Source organism: Tetrao urogallus (assembly GCF_951394365.1).
Source record: "Tetrao urogallus genome assembly, chromosome: 3".
Taxonomy (NCBI): Eukaryota; Metazoa; Chordata; class Aves; order Galliformes; family Phasianidae; genus Tetrao; species Tetrao urogallus.
Window position 1 is genome coordinate 91,496,692 of NC_136815.1, and position 19,809 is coordinate 91,516,500.

The 19,809-nt window shown below is 38.0% G+C and overlaps 1 protein-coding gene across 1 annotated transcript in view; it reads right to left on the minus strand.

Annotated features, from left to right (window-relative positions):
• ADCY1 (adenylate cyclase 1) overlaps positions 1 to 19,809 on the minus strand; it is a gene marked incomplete at both ends in the record, with an annotated part of 145,769 nt that overhangs the window by 67,632 nt on the left and 58,328 nt on the right. The window contains 2 exons of the mRNA XM_079533965.1: positions 7,463 to 7,574; positions 19,351 to 19,469. Of these exons, the coding sequence (XP_079390091.1) occupies positions 7,463 to 7,574; positions 19,351 to 19,469 (231 nt within the window). The remainder of the gene's footprint in view (positions 1 to 7,462; positions 7,575 to 19,350; positions 19,470 to 19,809) is intronic.

A 19,809-nucleotide genomic window follows, 5' to 3' on the forward strand; every position in this document is an offset into this window, starting at 1 on the left:
TCACCCTTCTTTTGGATTAAAACCATTCTCCCTTCTCCTATTAGTCAGTTTCCCTCCCAGTTATAGTCTTCCATTAAGTATTAGAAAGAAGCAATGAGGCCTCCCCAGAGCCTTCTCCAGGCTGAACAAGCCCCAGATCCCTCAGCCTTTCTTCATGGAAGAGGTGCTCCAGCCTTCTGGTCATCTTTGTAGACCTACTTTGCATCCAACAGGTCCAAGTCTTTCTACTGCTGAGAGCCCTGGGCCTGCATGTAGTTATTCTGATGGGGCCTCAAAGGATGGAAAAAGTGGAGAACAATCATCCTAGTGGCCACCTCTTTTTTGATTTAGCCCAGGGTACAGTTGGCCTTCCAGGCTGCATGTGCATACTACTGGCTCATATTAAGTTCTTCACCCACAAGAATCCTCAAGGTCTTTTCTGGTGAGCTGCTCTCAAGGAGTTTTTTTTCTCCTCTGTCTGTACTCATGTCTGGGACTGGCCCTACCTAGGTGCAGTATCTTGCACTTGGACTTGTTGAACATCATTAGGTTCACATAGGTCCACTTGTCAAACTTGCCCAGGCCCCTTTGAATGGCATCCTTCCCGTATGAGCTACACCACTTAGTGCCAGCAAGTTTTCTGATGAGTGTGCACTTGACTCCACTGCCTGTGTAACTGAAGGATGCTAAAGGGTGCTGGTCCCAAGACAGTTTCCTGAGGAATACTACTCCTCACTGGCCTTCACCTGGACTTTGGAACATTAACTGCTACTCGCTGACTGTGGACAGCCAACCAATTCCTTATTCATGTAATAGTTCATCCTTGAAGTACAGATGCCTGCAATTTAGGGATAAGGATGTGGTGTGGGATCAAATCAAATGCCTCACAGAAGCATGCTCACATGGCACTGGTTAGTCTTCCTCTGTTGACTGATGCAATCATTCCACAACAGAACATCATCAGATTGGTCAGGCATGACTTGTGTTTGGTGCAGGCAAGGTCTTTCAATTGACCAAGGGGAAGATTAATGACCATGAAAAAAGGAAGTCATCACAGATGACACACTAGTGTTTTCCTCTTCAATTTCCCCTCCTCTTTTCTTCCCCCCCCTCTATTCTAGGAGTAGAAGTTGGGTTGTGCCCTATTCCAAAGGCTTCCTCTAAGCAGCCTGCCATGATCAGAGCAGAACCACTTGTATTAGTTAGGCAAATGGGGTCAAATTTTCAGTTCATATTAATCAGTATGGCATCTGGGGCTTTGGGAGCTACATTAAAGTATATTAACTTTCCCTCTAATCCTCAGGGAATCAAGTCTATTTTAATGATCCAGGCCAAAAAGATTACAGTTCTTGAGAGAAGACAGTATGAAATAACTATTGGAAAAAAAAAAAATAAATCCCACAATCTCTAGTATTCCTCAATGACATAAAACAGTAAAATGCAGTATTTATGTCTTCTCAAACCAAGAACTTCATTCCGAGGAGGTCAGTGAAACATACGGAGACTTGAATAAAGACATGATAGAAGTAACTACTGTGGCATATTTTCAGTGTGCATAACAGGTGCGGCATATTTATCATATCACTCTAAAGGGCTATTGATCTCAACAAATAATCAGCTTAGTAAGCTTTCAATTGCCCTATTAGCAAACCTATATAGTTAAATAATAAAACTGTAAGTTTATGTTACAGATGCATATAAAGAAAAATTCTCAGAAAGTATTTAAAACATTCACTAAAATTGAAATCAAGTCTATTCAATTTTACATTTTTTTCCATTAGATTGGAACAGAAGTGGGCAAAATAATATTTTAGGTAACACTGCACAAATATATGTATCCATACATATATGCACAGGCATGGTTCGCAAATTCACTTACACTGTCACAAGCATAAACAACATTCAGTAAGACAAATTTGAATATTCACCAAGTGAGCCAATAGTATACTACCCAGCCTGACAACAGTAGCATTGGTCCAGAAGCTAGTTTTGATGCCCTTCTTTTAAAGCATTTGAACACAACCTAACAAAAGATATTTGAGTGTCGATACCAGTTGCCTTCATTGCTAGTCTAATCCTTATGTTACACAGATGGATAGCCAATGACACTACCCCAGACACCTTTGGAAATGCATGTAGAGTGTTATGTCATTAAAGGAATGGGTAAGGACAAGTAATCCTCCTTCAGGGTCTTAGAAGGACAGGCAGCAAATTGAATGAAGTTAATCAGATGGCTTTATAGTGCAACTGAGCAATGTAATACCAAGTTACTAAAGTTCAGCAAACAGTGAGAATGCAAATCTTTTAGAAAAGATGAATTTATCCTTCTCTATCACATTTAATTCCATTATTAAACAACAAGAGATGAGTTTATATAATGCTTATACACTTATATAGAGATAAGCTTTTGAAATCTGCCTGGGCAATTAGAAATTTTATGGAATCCTCTCAGTTAGTACATGAACATTCTAGTATCTCTTTTACTCAAGTCTTGAGCTATGGGTTTAAAATCAGAAATGATCATTATAATTACCTTTTAATAGAATAATGCCTGCAAATTGTAACTTCAACAACCTGTAGTAGTTCTTGCACATCTCCTTGTCTCAGAATTGAAAATAATGAGCATCAGCTAACTACAATGTTTATGTTTGATTTAACAGGACAGAGGAAGCATATTCATAGCCGTAACAGTGAGGATAGACTTAACAAGAATAGCTTATGCAGAGTAGTAGAGATAGTGGAAAAAGAAAACAAATCTTGTTTCAGTATTGGAAGCACCACAGCAAATGTCTCAGTAGGTCCTGAATGCAGAAGACTGGCCATATCCAGATAAGCTTATAGTCTAGTAATGATTCATGAAATCATACTTGAGACCCACATCATAGGCATAGCATAAGTAGAATTATTCAGGATAGCAACAAAAAGCATTTTTGTTCAAATTGTTTTCGTCAGTTTTATTGGTAACTGTATAAATTGATCTGCAATAACCTACAAGATTTTAGCACACATCATCTACGTATTTCCACTTCATTGTGAAGTCCCTTCTACTCTGAATGGAAACTAATCTGAAAATATAAGAAAGTTAAATTCTTTTAGTCCTTGAGAGTAAAAAAATCTATTTAACAGTCAAATGATTTGTCTACTTGCAAATGAAGAAAGATCTCAGCAAGAATATTTTATGCAAGACGACTGATAAACATGCTTGTCTACTGGAAAACTTTCATTAAATATTCTTTAACAGTTTTCTTATGTAGAGAAATACTCAAGGAGAAAACAAACCCTACACAAATTCACTATAAAAAGCAGAAAGACTAAGCTCTAAATTTCAGGAAACTGAAATTTTCTCTAGTTTCATCTACCACAACAGAAGATTTAAAAAACTGTCACTTTTGTGCACTAGCTAAAAACATGAAATTCAGTCATACTCTAAACAAAAAAAATCATGGAAAAAGTTCAAGAACTAATCACTGGAAGCATCCATTCCTCTCAGTCTGCAAAAGTTACTAAAAAAAAAAAAAAAGATCTAGCAAGACATCATATCCATCTGACTAAAAAGAAAGTCATCTTCAGAAAGACTTGATGGAGATAAAAAAATAATCATATTAAATGAGCAGAGCTGACTGCTCTGAGGATATACTGCTGGCCTCCATCACAGGATGTATGGTTCAGGCTAAGAAGTGCCCCCGCCATGCATTGCTGTGCTCCGTATAGCAGATCTGCATAATGGCATAAGACTCTAGCCAAAACTGTGTATGAAGAGTACATTAGACAGCTGAACTGCGTATCTGGGCACTTCAGTTCTACTTCTGAAGAAGCAAGATTTCTTCTGACAGGTTGTTAACCAGGCAAAGAACAGAACTCACCCAACTGGTGAAGCATATTTCTGGTTGTACAGCATTCTTCACAAAGCAGCCTAGCTCTAAGAGGTGCTCCCTCTTCAGTGACTGGCCCTTATATGAGCTCAGGGTGGCTCCAGTCTGAGTCCATCCCCTTCTGAACATGTGGAGAGCATAGGTGCAAAGAGTTAACCTGTGCTCCCTAGGCCAGCTACTCCCCTTCACCAGATGCCCAATCACCAGTTCAAGCCATGACATAACAGTTCCCCTAGCTATGAACCAGATTAAGGTGAAACAAATAAAGTCAAACTAGCACTTCTGGAGTGTAATTAGGCATTGATCTTGATGACATACATTGAACTCCATAAATAACGTTCTGTGTGATGACTTCAGAAGGAGATTGAGTATAGATGTTCACACTGTATGTATATGGAACTGATCCAAAGTCCTATAACACTACATCAAAAAGCAAATTATCAGCTACAAAGCACTATTTTTCAGCACAGTCACCACCATTAGCTAAGCATTTTCACCAGCTGGGTACAAAAGCCTACATTCCATGTTCTTAAAAATCTGCACTGTCAGGATTGACTCACTGTCATTGTCGCCACTGCTGAAACATACCACTTGCCACCTTACTGTGCTAACATCCACTGTTTGATCTGCATAAACATTTAGCAAATGCTGGTGAATGCTTGCAAATGCCATTTTTTCAGCATTCAGGAGGAATTCAAGATTCTGTGAGTCAATGATACACCTTTTCTTCATATACACTTCCATGTCAGACGCCTTTTTTTCAGATTGCACAGCAACAGAATACAGCAGAATTTTGGCAGGAACTTACAACCTCTATTTCCATATCAGCAACACTGGCATCTGACACAAAAAAAACAATGATCAGAATTGCGTTCAGAGAGCGCACATATCATAACAGGAAGAATCAAATCTTCATTTACTTCTGTATGTACTTTAAAAATTCAATAGAAAAAAAATTAAAAGGAGAGTTTTTATTGTAACCTATCTGATCTTTCAAGACATCTTTCTGAAGTGTTTGGACAGGGCACTAGCTAATCTCATTCAGGCTCCCTTTTCCCACAAAATGTTGGACCCAATGATGTTTCTGGTCCCATCCAACCTGGGATGTCCTAAGAGTCTAAAATCAGTGAATCTAGAGAAAACAAGTACTTCAGTAACCAGACATATTAATGAATTCTGAAGCATTCAGACAGCTGTTCTCCATGTAGATTCTACAATGAATGTCTAGGGTGAAGTTACACTCCTGCAAGGATACAAGCACTGTCATTCATTTTTGTCTAGCATTATTTTTTTGATATTTCTTTTCCTTCACTTGTAGTAACTAAGTTGACTAATTAACTTAAATGTTTTTAGAAGGAAGACAACGTCATATAAAAACAACTGTTTAACAATTCACTTGTTTCCTTAAGAAAGTGACCTAACAATGTTATTATTCATAATAACATAATATCATTCATAATATCTTTTCTCCCTGTTAAAAAAAGTACAAGCAAGCTTTTGAAAGAGTTGAAAGACAACAAGCTGAAATTCTGTCATAAACAGTTACTCTCTGAAACAGAGTACCAGCTGTATTTCAAAAGCATCAGGAAAAATCTAATGCCTCAAGCCACAAATTAACTTCTAAATGTTGGAAGGACAAACTCCTTTAGGATTAAACTGTCCTAGATCTCTCAAGAAGACATTTCTATGTTCCTCTGAAACACCTTTTAGAGGCCAAATTTAGAGTCATGCTGTCAAAAAGCAAAAGTGAAATTTATTCACACCAAGTGTCAAGGTGCAAAAATTCCAAGATTCTTCATGAGACTCTCAGCAAATACATATAGGATAACACTTTCTGACTCCTGGTACTATGCTTCACACAAAGTATTTCTATAGCATTTTGTTTAAACTTTTCTGTTTTAAAACATTACTGTTGTAAGACAGGACAATTGTTGTACTATAATTACCTCATCCTGAGCAGCAGCAGCACATAGCATGCATGCTCACAGATCACACTATAGGCATTGCAGGGATCATATCTATTACTTTTTTTTTTTTTTTTTTTTTAAGTTCCCTGCAGTTTCTTACCTCATCATTTTGAACACTAAAAAGCACAGCACTGTTTTTAAATCAACCCAGTCTTCTGTTTTGAACTAAAATGAATATCTAGAAGTTGTTATAACTAGGAAATCAGAATCCTTCTGAAAAAGTACAGCTCAGCATACTTTTTTCTGAATGCAGGAGTCAATATAAAGCCTCCATTTACCACATTAGAAGAAAATCATACATTGTATCTTTAATCACATCCTGATGCAGTACAGTATGAATAAGAAGGATGTGTAAATAATGACTCTTTCTCACATAGCTGAAAGAATCCTGGAGAAGAATTTGGAAAGTATACAGGCTGAACAGAAAGCAATTTTTTTTCCTAATCTTCAATTCTGTCTCTAATCTGCTTCTTCCCCACCAAACAAAAATAGAGAATCCACCTTCATTCTTTCTGTACTCAGCGTTTAACTTACTCTTCTGCTTTTCTTGAGAAGAGGGAATGCACATCTTTTCCTCTCTGTTCTGATTTGAGCAGAGTACAAATCAAGACACAACACTTGGGCAAAATAAAATCTACTCTGGGGAGAGAGAATAGGCCTTCCTCAGCCCTGGCCTCTTATGCAATAGAAGGCTTCATTTGCCTTTTAGAGAGGAAGTCTAGTGTCCATGAACTTCAGATCTCCTTCGGAAGATTATAAGTGAATTTGGACCATGTGGATGCTGCATGACAGGACTGAAGAAACTGAAAAAATATGTTCTCTAAGCTGCTGCATAGAGTCAGAAAGTATGATAATTAGACAATGGAGAAGCATAACTTATGTAGAGGTGCTACTTGTCAGAAATCAGTGCTCTGAGGACTAGATCAGCAAACAGGATAGAATCAAAGAAATTTTGTTTTCTTCATTGGGAAAACATTTTTATCTGTAATTTGAAACCACGTTTGAGAACATTTTCAGGAGCATCCACTCCCTCTCATTTCATGTAAAATGCCTATGGTATTATTAGACTTTAGGGCAAGGAACATTCTACTCAGATTTTTTTTCCTTTGGGGATCTGGCACAAATTTAAATGCAATTGTTAAAACATAAGTATCAGTAATAATATAAGTCCCATTTTGCCTACAATAGCCTTTCTGAAAAAAACTCAAAAAACCAAAACAAATTCTGTGACAAGGAGTGTCACCTGTGATGAATTGATTTGAGTCTCTAGCTTCTTATCATTACAGAAAGTAATTTTACACTGTACTTTGAATAGAAATAATTTCTATTGCTTTTTTCCATACAGATAAGAAATTTTAATACTGAATTATCTCTTATAACTCTAATTTTTCTGCAGCCAAGACCAACGAAGAATTCTGTTGACCTCCAAATAAGCATTAAAAATATTTTTTGAAAACAAATTAAGCTCCTTTCCTAAACATTTAGATTTACTGCTTACTCTACAGAATGTTAATAAAAAATTGAAGCATTAGAAACTTGTAACACAGACAACTAAAACAGTCTATCACAGATTTCTAACGTATTTAACTCATGCATCAACATTCAGAAAGAAAATTCAAGTAGATTTTAAAAAATTGTACTTACTGTAGCTAACTCATCAAATTTGCCAAACAGCTCATTTAGCAGCTTCACCAGCTCTTGGGCAGTGCACTGTGATGCCAAACTAGTAAATCCCACAATGTCTGCAAACAAAATGCTATAAAGAAGGAAAAAACCATAAAGATATCAGTACAAAAGAAATCTTCACATCCTCTCTCATTTCTCTCTGTATGATCAATGAATATTAAGACAATTACAAAATAAACAAGAAAGTTTGGCAAAGCAGATTATAATAGCAAAAAGAGAACAAAGAGAAAGCTTACCCATATCCTAGGCTTGCTTACAAAACACCAGCAGAGCAGATCTCCAGAAGGGATCCTTCCCTACTGGTAGTCAGCTCTTAAATGGGTTTAGGAGAGGTGGAGACAGGCTCCACACCTTCCAGCAGCACAGGTGAATTGCCTTCACCTGTGCTCCTCTGGCTGACTCATTGCTCACCTCAGGTGATCAATCAGAGGTTCAGGCTATGAGTCAGCTGTTCCCATACACCCTCTTATAGCAAGAATGGGACCCAAAACGCAAACTCAAACAAGCCATGTATACTATCAAAAGTGCTGCTCGGAATAAAGCCATTATAGATCTGAAACAGTAAGCTAAATAGAGGTTGGTGCTGATACCTATTGTAGACAACCATGATAATCTCTTCAATGCCTATATACTTATCTAATGAGTACATAGGACAAAGCACCATGTTCAAGATTTTCCCCTCTGAGTACTTCAGGAACAAAATTGCTTCTGCTCTTTACAGATGCGTTCTATTCAGCTTGATTTATCTCTCTGTACAGTTCCACAGTAAAACTGATAAACTTTGCTTGAGGCTTACTATATACAGAAAGGCATGACCAAATACTGGAGGACTCGTATACTGTAGCTCTGTGACGTGGTTTTGCTGCTCACCTATTAGGAGCCAGCATCTGCAGTGTCAGTCATGACTTCTCTGTACTGTGCTACATGGTTCAGGTAAGTGTCAAGATCCCACCAATTCTCTGCAAGTTTATAATGTCCAGAAGTTTAATCTACCTTAATAATTCCTACCTATCTGTGAGGACAAAATAACTCCAAGGAAAATAAATACTACAGTGATAGAGAACATAACAGCTATTGTGTAGATTCTGAACCTCAAGTGAACCTGGAGCTATGATCTTTAGAATTACCTAGACCCTAAGTAATTCCATAGTCTCAAACCCCACTGCAGAAAACTAGTATTTTAGTTTTAGTTTAGTCAACACCTAAACAATAAATGTCAAGGAAGTCTTTCTTTATGCAAATGACAACAAGCAATCCCATCCCACATAGTCTAAGTATGTTTGACGTAGTATAAGACTTCTCTCCCAAACTGAAAATTTAATTTAAACATTACATACTACCCCTTAATATGCTCTCTCTGTTTAGATAAAATGACAGGTGATAAAAAGGCAGAACTAAGATGTTGCTGCTTTCTAGTAACAAAGTCTGAAGTTTCCCTTGAAGCCACAAAAACAAACAAACAAACAAACAAGCAATATAGTTCCCAGCTCAGCCTGTGCTTCCCTCAGTTCATTGAACCTAGCTGATAAAATCCCTTCTCTACCAGAGCAGATAAGGTAACAGATCTCAGCACAAAACTGACTAATTCTGAGTTAAAGGGCTTTAATCTACAAACAATGCCTGTATGTTGCCCTGTTAACCCTCAGGTCACTTTCTCCACTCCCTTCTGAGTATATTTTTTGAAACTATTATTCAAGACTTTCTTGGTACAGGGGAAAAATAGCTATTTCATTCTATGCTGTTTAAAAACGACAGAAAGACTTCTTATAATAAAATATCCAGCATTTATCCAACTTTACTTTGCAGTCATGAAAGTGAACCAGATTCATTACTTAATCACAAATCATCCTCCTAAATTACTTGAGGATTTAAAAGGTATTCGAATGTTCATTGAGATCTTTCACTCTTTTTTGATTTATGTTCAGTTCTCTGCTGTGTTATATCTTAATCCTTGGACAATCTATATTTTAACTTATTTTATATTTCTGCTTCAATTTACATGGCAGTCTACTTTTTTTTTTCCTAACCACATTAAATCAGCGGAAGTATCTCCCATGAAACCAACAATGTCCACTTACAAAAGTGAACACTAGGATTCTTTTTGGACTTTTAAAGTAAAAAGAATCTGTTATCTGCTTTTAAGGTGGTTATAAATGAAAAACCCAGTCATAACATGTACACATAGAATCATATTCTTTTTCATATGAAAGGAATGCTAAAGATCACCTAGTTTCAACTCTCCTACAATTGGCAGGCGCACCTCCAAATAGATCTAGTTGTCCAGGGTCCCATCCAGCATGGCCTTGAATGCCTTCAAGGGATGGGCATGCACAGTTTCTCTGGACAACCTGTTTCAATGCTTCGTCATTCTCTGAGTAAAGAATTTCCTCCTAACATCTGATCTGAATCTTTCCTCTTTTAGTATAAAGTTATTATTCCTTGTCCTGATAAATGGTCTTTCTCCAGCTTTCTTATAGGGCCCTAGAGGTACTGAAAAACTGCAGATCTCCTTGAAGCCTGTACTTTTCCAACTCTCACATACTTCCTTAGTAGGAGAGGTACTCCAGTCCTCTGATCATCCTCAAGGCCTCCTCTGGACCTGCTCCAACAGCTTCAAGTCCTTCATGTGCTGAGATCCCCAGAGTTGAATGCAGTACTACATGCGGGATCTCAAGAGAGCCAAGAATCACCTCCCTCCATCTGTGCATCATGTTTATTTTGATACATCCCAGAAAATGATTCAGAAAGTGGAAACTGGGGGAGCAATGGCCCTCCTTCTACAAGTGAAGATCAGGTTGGCAACTGCTGAGGAAACTGAACATCCATAAGTCTCTGCATCCCAATGAGATGTATCCCAGAGTCCTGAAAGAATTTTCTGCCACTCACCAATCCACATTTAATGATATTTGAAAAGTGATGGTGGCCAGGTGAAGCAATATAGTAATCATTTTTAAGAAGGGTAGAAAGTATGACCCAGAGAACTACAAACTTGTTAACCTCATCTCAGTTCTGGGTACTCTACAATGCTAGGCAGTGATATCCCTTGATTTAATTTCTAAGCTGACATTTACCAAGGTTCTGAGAAACCACGTGCTTTGGAGGGGCCATCTCTGAAAAAATCAAAGAACAATACTCAGATGATTTGAAAAGATAAATATTTAGCTTTCCTTGTTACAGAAAGGTTATCGCAGAATCACAGAATGTTTTGGGTTGGAAGGGACATTTAAGATCACCTAGATCCAACCCCCCTGCTTTAGGCAGGGATACCTCCCTCTTGACTAGGTTGCTCAAAGCTCCATCCAGCATGGCCTTGAATGGTTCTAGGAATTGGGCATCCACATCATCTCTGGGCAACCTGTTCCAGTGTCTGACCACCCTCACAGTAAAGAATTTCTTCCTAATATCTAATCTAAACCTATCCTCTTCCAGTTTAAAAAAATTTCCCTCACCCTCTCACTAAATGCCTTTATGAAAAGTCCCTCCACAGCTTTCCTGTAGGTCCCTTTCAGGTATTGAAAGACTGCCATAAGGTTCTCCTGGAGTTCTCTCTTCTCTAGACTGAAAAGCCCTGTCTCTCTCAGCCTGTCCTCGTAAGTGAGATGCTCCAGCTCTCTGATCATCTTCATGGCCCTCTTCTGGACCTGCTCCAATAACTCCAAGTCTTTCTTATGTTGGGGGCTCCAGAACTGGATGCAGTACTCCAAGTGGGGTCTCACTAGAGCAAAGCAGAGGGGCAGAATCACCTCCCTCAACCTGGTCACAATTCTCCTGATGCAACCCAGGATGCAGTTGGACTGCTCTGCAAGTGCATGTTGCTGGCTCCTGTTGTATATTTCATCAATTGACATCTCCAAGTCCTTTGCCTATGGCTGCTCTCTAGCCATCCTCTGCACAATCTGTGCCTGTGCTTAAAATTGCCCCAACCCAGATGCAGGACTTTGCACTTGGTCATGTTGAAATTCATGAGGTTGTCATGGGTCCACCTCTCAAGCCTCTCCATGTCCCTCTGGATGGCATCCTTTCCCTCTAGTATCTCAACTGCACCACTCAGTTTGGGAGCCCAAATCAAATGCCTGATGCATGGAGCATAAGCAGGAAGAGCTGCAGGCACGTGTGTGCCCAAAGTGCTACGATGTCACTGGCATCACTGAGATGTGGTGGGATGGCTCTCATGACTGGAATGTAGAAATAGATGAGTATAAATGCTTTAGGAAAAACTGGCAGGGGAAGAAGGGTGGGGGTGTTACCCTCTACATCAACGTCCTGCTGGAGTCCTTGGAACTCCATTTGGAGATAGAAGAGGAGCTGACAGAGAGCTTATGGTTTAGGATTAATGGGAAGGCAGGGGAAGAAGTCATTGTAGTTGGAATCCACTACAGGCCACAGGATTAGGAAGATAGAGTGGGTGAGGCCCTCAAATAGAAGAAGCTTCACATTCACAAAATGTGGTCCTTATGGGGGACTTCAATCACCCTGACATCTTTTGGAGGTACAACGTAGTAGGGCATCAGAAATCATAGAGGTTCCTGGAATGTGTTGATGTAATAATGGATATGTTTGAATAGAGTTTTAACTAGAGAAATCCCATTTCTATAACATCCTAAATACCATACTTTGTGCCAATAGGGCAGTTTCAGAAGTGAATGGAAAATAACAAAAGATAACACTATCATAGAGAAACTGCTGCCTTGTCCTAGTCTCTCCTTGCACCAGCCAAGGATTTTGCCCATCCATGTAGTGAATATGAAAGCTGAAATTTGTCCAGGCTTTTTGGGGGTTAATTTTAGAGCAGATCAGTTCCTCAGTTTAGTTCACCACTGGAAGTTCACCGCTTCCTGAGCGATCAAATATTTGGCAAGAAAGGATCTGACCAGAGGAGAAAGGGGAATTCAGAGGTGAAACATGCAAACAGACATAGCATTGCCTTGCTTGCTTTTGTTCTTTTTTAAAATACTGCACATAGAATGTGGTGGAATGATTGAACACAATTGGCTTTCTTTAGGAATCTGCAGTGTTAAGAGTAGAAACAAGCATAGAGCAAAAACAAAAGCGGCACTTAAAATGCCCAAACTGAAATGAAATGGACAGCTGAGGTGCAGAATAAGAAACTTCTACCACTAAGTTGCTTACTTAAATTGAGTGGAATTCATCTAACTACGACTACCATGCAATGCTGTAATTGTTACTGTTGCCATGCTTACGAGCTGCCTTTGCTTTTTGCTGTAGTTAAATTATTTTGCAAACTACATTCCATGTATGTAATCATAGAATATCCTGAGTCAGAAGGAACCCACAGGGATCATCAGCTTTAAGTCTTGACTCCACACAGGACCACTCAAAACTCAAACTCTATGTCTGAGAGCATGTCCAAATGTTTCATGAAGCCCAGCAGTCTTGATGCCACTACCCTGGGGGCTCTATTTCAGTTCCTGACCACTCTATCGGTGAAGAACTTTTCCTAACACCCAACCTGAGCCTCTTCTGGTGCATCTCCATGCCGTCCCCAGGGTCCTGTCATGGTCACCAGAATGAACTGTTTGCTCATTTGTTTCCCTTAATGAGGAAGCTGTAGGCCACAATGAGGCCTCCCGTCAGCCTCCTCTTCTCTAGCCTGAACAAATCAATGGACTTGAACCCCTTCATCATCTTCATAGCCCTCTTTTGGACACTCTCTAACAGCGTTCCCCCAAATTGTGACAAAGACCATCAAGTTTTCAAGATCACTGAGTAATATTCTGGTATGTCAGGTATTTTGTACCAAACAGAGAAGAAGCAGCAGAACTGTGGAGTGAAGAACATGTTGATAAAGGATTGATTTTCACCAGATTATGACAGTTCTTTTTAACCTCTACTTTGCGAAGTTTCCATAGTTTCTGCAGTTTCTGTTTTAATCACTATCTTTTATATGGTGGAATGAGAGATAATGAAGTTTATATGGGGAAGATCTTGTTCTTCCTGCTTAGGTACAAATGCATTTAGAGACCTGGTATGCTTTTCTTGTACTATTATCTTACTTCCAGGTGTAAGGCAAATTTGAAGCTACTGATTTTTCTCCTTTCACATGCAGCTGTTGCTGAATAGAAAACTTATTTACATTTTGAAAGTTAATGAACTGTGAGAGAGGGGAAAGAGCAGTTCTTTCTGTATATTACACTTCTTTTGAAAATAAGTTTAAAAAAAATGACAAAATCATAACACAACACTGCATTAGGAGAAATCAACTGAAAGAAAAAATGTAAGTAAAAGTGATCAATAATTCAGTTAAACAGAATTTTAATTTTAAAGCAATTCACTTAAAAATGAAAATTTAAGTTAAAAATAATGAGTTACAGGGTAAGAAAATAAGTCTCTCAATTGGTCATACAACATTTCAGATTCTGGGCCTTTAGTACTTCTTTCTGCAAAGGTCAAGCATTATGTGCTAACATCGTAAAAAAAAGGATCTGCATCTATTAGAACTTAATTATAAAAGTTAAAGCACGGTAATTGAAGGAGTAGAAAGCGTTCAAGCTTTTATCCTCTTTTTTGACAATTTTCATACCATCAGACAGTTGATGAGGAAACTCTAATACTCAAGATCCAGTGTTAGATAAAGGGCATTTTTTAATAGCACTGCTGAATCACAGAAAGGCCAGGGTTGGACAGGATCTCAAGGGTCATGAATCTCCAACCCCCCTGCCACATGCAGAGTGTATAATCAATGGATATCAAGATGTTACAATCACAATATAATCAAGAGGCAAAGTGGACAACGATAACAAAAGAGAATACAAAGGAAGGCTTACCCTTCGGCTGGGCTCACCACAAAACACCAGAAGAGGCAATCTCCAGAAGAAATCCTTCCCCACTGGTAGCCAGCTCTTAAATAGGTCTAGGAGGGGTGCAGCCTGGCTCCACCCCTTCCAGCAGCACAGGTGAATTGCCTTCACCTGTGCTCCTCTGGCTGGTTCATGGCTTGCCTCAGGTGATTAATCAGAGGTTCAGGCCATGACTCAGTAGTTCCCATAACAGGGCCACCAACCTCCACATTTAATACCAGACCAGGCTGCCCAGGGCCCCATCCAACCTGGCCTTGAACACCTCCAAGGACGGGGCATCCACAGTCTCTCTGGGCAGCTGTTCCAGCACCTCACCATTCTCTCTGAATTCATGGGGGTAAAACTCCTAACATTCATAGCTTACACAAATGGTCTTCAGTTAATATACATGACTTGTGTTATGTATGCAGATGTTTTCCAAGAGGTATGTTACATATTCAGAGGTTTCCTACAAGTATGTTATATATTCAATGACTGATTCTAAGCAGGATCTCCTATTTTCTTGTTACAAAGACTCTGCAGAACTTCCTTATCTCCTTCATTCAGAGACAAAGCTTTATTACCAAAACAAATTGCAGAGCAGGAGTATCCATCAATGAGCACTAGCAAGGTTAATACTATTGTTACAACTTCTATTGCTGTCAGTAAAATAATATAACAGAGTTTCTCCAAATCGTGAATTTATAAATGTCTGCCCCAGCAGGCATTTTCAATTTGCTACGTATGAGCAATCTGGAGGAGAAAAGAATCCCTCCAATTACTGTTCCTAACGCCCTCTGCACATTCTTTTGATGCTACTGTCAGCTGTGCATGGAGCTGTGCTCTTCCATAGGATGTATTCATTGACAGGCCTTTTTAAGCTTTAAAGTGCCACTATACAGAAATATTCAATTTATATTGAAGGAGGTTAATTATTTCTGCTGCGGAAAGAAAAATAAAACCCTGTATGAATGAATAATTTTTCACATGCAGGATTTACTGCTTGAGTTTTTTGGTTTTTTTTAACATTTAGATGGCTTTAGATGGCTGACATGAGTATGTTGGTTGTGAGTCCTTTTCTTTTCCATTAAAAAAAAAAAAAAACAAAAAAAAAAGATAAAAAAATAATGCAGTTTACTAATTTTGTGTTTACTAATGCAGTTTACTGATTTCTGTCTTTCTGGAAGGTGATGTTTGTCAGGAAAAAAGGAAAGGATTACAATACAAAAGGAAAATACACCATGTATTTTCTGTTTCCCAGTAAGAAGATTTGACGTTTGAAACTCCAATTTAGAAATATAGAGGAGTTTTTCATTTGTTGTCATTTTCTCACACTGAGCAATATGAAAAGAGCAAATCATGAGAATACAAGAATGGTCCCTTAGCTCTGGCCAGATTAACTGCCACTACTCAAAAGGAAAAAAGTTGTTTCCATTTCCTTTAAAAGGAAGGTTGGTTTGTTTAGCAGTAGGGATTAATACATTAGTTTTAGAATCAATACAGTAATTTAACAAAAGGGATCTGTAAGTTCTAAAATTTTCCATTTCTACTTTAGTGGCTATAGTCTTGTTTTCTTTAATAATTTTGCACTGGGGACATAATAGAATATTTCTGTCTTTTTGTATCAAAACGTGCAAGGACATTTTCCTCAGGTTCCATATATATTGTTTTTAAGAAGTGTCTCACTGTGGCCTAATAAGCAATGGAAATCTTTCAAACTGGGTAAAAGTGGATGAAAACTAGTCAAAGATTTCAGTGATTAAATCAATTGTGAAAAAAGGGGAAGAAGTAGGTGGGCACTTGACCACCCTAAATGCCACTAAGCATGCTCAAACAGACATTGGCACATCTCTGTGAGTCCTAGAAAAAGAATGAATATGTATGCCGATGTACTACGTATGCATGTATTAACTATTCAGATGTAGAACCTGAACTCTGAAGTGTGCACTTGCTTGTCAAGTCACCCAGCATGCATCATGATGAATAAAGAAACATTGCTTTCTAATGCCTCATGGGAGTTTGGGAGTTTTCTTCCCTGATTTCGGATGACAAAGTCCACATCTTGTTACTGGCACTTCATGAAGGAATTCTATAGAACTGCCCTATACACTGGTGTCAGGGTGGCATAAGCAGGAAGTTTCCCCTGCATCATTCAAATATGTGGAGCTACACAGCTCCCACGGTGAAACAGGTCCACTGGGACCAGCTAGCAATATCTTCCTGATCATCTAGTGCACCCTTCCCCACCTTTTCTGTTACTGAATTCAGTAGTTGCATTAGTAGCAAAAGAAATGATACAGTTTTGTGTAACAATCTCCAGTTTTCACGTATCTTCTCTGAAGATCTTTTCTTTCATATTAAAATCTCATGTTTTCTCCATTTACTTCAAAATACCTTCCTAAAGTCAGAGAGTGAATTCACCTCTCCAGACAGGGTATTCAAGTTCAAAATGTTGTATGAACTTCACATGGAAGAGGTGAGTAATCTGCAAGAGTATTATAAATTATATGAAATACCATTTCATGCAGAAAAAGGGCATTCTTGAGGTTAAGTTTCAAAAAGTCTTCAGCACAACAGTGAACTCAGAATCATTATAATCAACTGCAGATTTCAACTGCAAAGTAAAGCAGTTTAAGAAGACTTGTAATTCCATAACAAACATTAAGACCTGCTGTGCTTGTAAATTACAAAAGTATATTGTGATGTAACCCAGAATACATCTAACCACCACATAGCTTTTTCCTCAGCAAGATTGGAGAAAAAAAAAAAAGAAAAAAAAAAAAGAAAATGTAGGCTGAGATAAAAGCTATTTACTACGAGAAGAAAGGAATAGAGAAAAAATAATAATAATTATATATGTATTCAAAACAAACAATGCACAGTGCAATTACCACCCACTGACCAATGCCAAGCTGATCCCTGAGCAGTGAGTGCCCCTGTGACCAATTCCCCACAGTTTTATATTTTTTTCACAACATGTATGGAATATCCCTTTTGGTCAGTTTAGGTCAGCTGTACACATTATGTCCCCTCCCAACTCCTTGTTCTCCCATAGTCCTCCTCACTGGCAGGATAGTATGAGAAGCTGAAAATCTGAAATATACTTGGCTCTGTACAACACTGTTCAGCAACAACTAAAACATTGGTGTGTTATCAACATTCTTTTTTCCTAAAGCTCTGTCTCAGCTGAAACCATGACAGTGAACTTGTTAGGATGACGTGATTGCACTGAGCCTGAATATAAATGCAACCAACAGCATATGTATGCATTTCATAGCACCGGGATGGAATAACCAGAAACAACTTTTTACAGGCATATGAGCAATGTGATGACCAGAGGGACAAAAACAGTAAGAGGTGGCACCCAAGCAACAAGAATCTGGCAGAGCAGAAAAAATTAGCATAAGTGACTGAAATAGGTGGGCCACCACCTAGAGAAAGAAGATTAGCAAGAAGAAGAAAAAAGGGAAATCAATGTTAGCAGGGGGATAACAGCTTAAAAGTGTGAAAAATAAACAAGAAAAATAGAGAAGAAAGTAGATAGTTCACTTTCCAGTCTTGAATTCTCTCCTTGAGGGACTCACAACCCTGACAACCTTGACTGTGGCAAGTGAGAATAACCAAAGCTCATGAACAACGTTAACTTTGCAGAATGAGCTCTGGGATATTTATACATTGACAACTAACTTTGTTGCTTTTTAAAGACCAGGAGTTTTTTTATACATAATGATGATGATCAACTTTATGTAGGATTTAACCATTGGTAAGAAGTGTGTTGTTAATTAATAAATTCAGTAATACAACCCAAGGAAACAGCAGAAAGCTGCATTAAGGGAGGGTCAAGATGGATGTTAGGAAAAGTTTATTCATCAGAGGATTGCTGGGCTCTGAAACATTCCTAAGGGCAGTGGTCATGGTACCAACCTGATGGAGTAAAGAAACATTTGGACAGTGTGCTCATATTTAAGGTGTGAATTTTGGGTGATCTCGTGAGGAGCGAGTAGCAGGACTCAATGACAGTAATTTGTGATTTTATGATTAGCTTACAGTGTAAAACTGATCTGATTTATTAGTCTTCTAAGCGCTCCCATTACAGCAACCTCTGCTTCTCTGACTTTCAAAATTCTAGTTGCAGCAACTTAGTAACTAATAAGAGATATTTTCAAATACTAGAGTCAGCTCAATAGGAGATAGGCTGAAACCCAATAGTAGGAAAATAAACCTCAGGATAAGGGAGAGGGGAACTTACATATTTTGCTCCTTAGCCACATGAGCACATGGTGAAAATCATAGGAGAAGACAGTTCTGTGACATCTCTTATTGGAGATGTATACTCAGTGCAAGGATGGTATAACTCTCTTTGAAACTGTTTTTTATGTGGAAAAAATGTAACTAGAGACAGTATCATAAAGCAACATAATTCAGATAAATCCTTTAAGGAATGTGTTTTGAGGGGCAAAGAGGACAGAAAATGAGAATTCACTTTAACCACAATCAATATGAATGAGGTTATTTTTACAGTCATTACCTAGATCTTGTTAGTGAACAAGTGCTAGAAATAGAATTGGGCCTTGATAAATAACCTGTTCTGAAGATGAATGCTTGTATGATGGGGATGGACACACATGTTCTTAAGTTTGCATAATATTTTCTGTATTTCTATGCTATTGGAAAAGCTATTACACAGAAAGTAATCCATCTTACTATCAGAAAACTACATAAAAACATGTAATTTTTACCATACAAAATATATTCTCTTATTCACACAAAATGTGAGGCAGTACAAAAAGAATGATCATTTCTTTGAAAAGAATTTTCTTATTTCCCAGCATTAATATTCAAAACTTTATATCAGAATATTTATATTCTGATGTTATATTCTGAGTTTCTTAAGTCTTCCTGGTGGATCCATTCCCCCTTTGACAATGTACAACAAATCACAGTACTGATTGTCTATTATATTCTAAAACCTGTCCACAAGTGCATGTCACTGTATTTGTTCTGAACATTCTCTCTTTTAAATTATTTCATGGGTGATATCTATCCTACCTAACATTGTCATGCCTTTGAATGTAAATCTTGTGGAAAATCCTTTCAGGAGGCTTCAAAAAATCTTCCTTCATTTCCATTGCAACATTCCTAGGCAAAAGACTCATCAAGAGGCGTTCCTGGAAAAACAAAAAAAGTAAACACCATCATTTTTGTGCTATAGAAAGTTGCTCATTATTCAGCAGTATTAAACTAGCAAACTAGACAATCTTTTCCTAATGTAGTCTTCCTGAGAACATTCTCTGCATAAATAGATAAAAAGTACAAATCATTTTTTTTTCAAACTTCTGCAGCCTCTTCTTTCTTTTTCAGCTTTCTGAATTAAAAAACAAAACAAAACAAAACAACAACAAACAAAAAACCAAAAAAACTACACAGAAATGGAAGAGGTGACTACAAATCAAATAATTTTCATTAACATCACAGTGCTAATAATAAAAACTTTATCTCTTGTAGCAT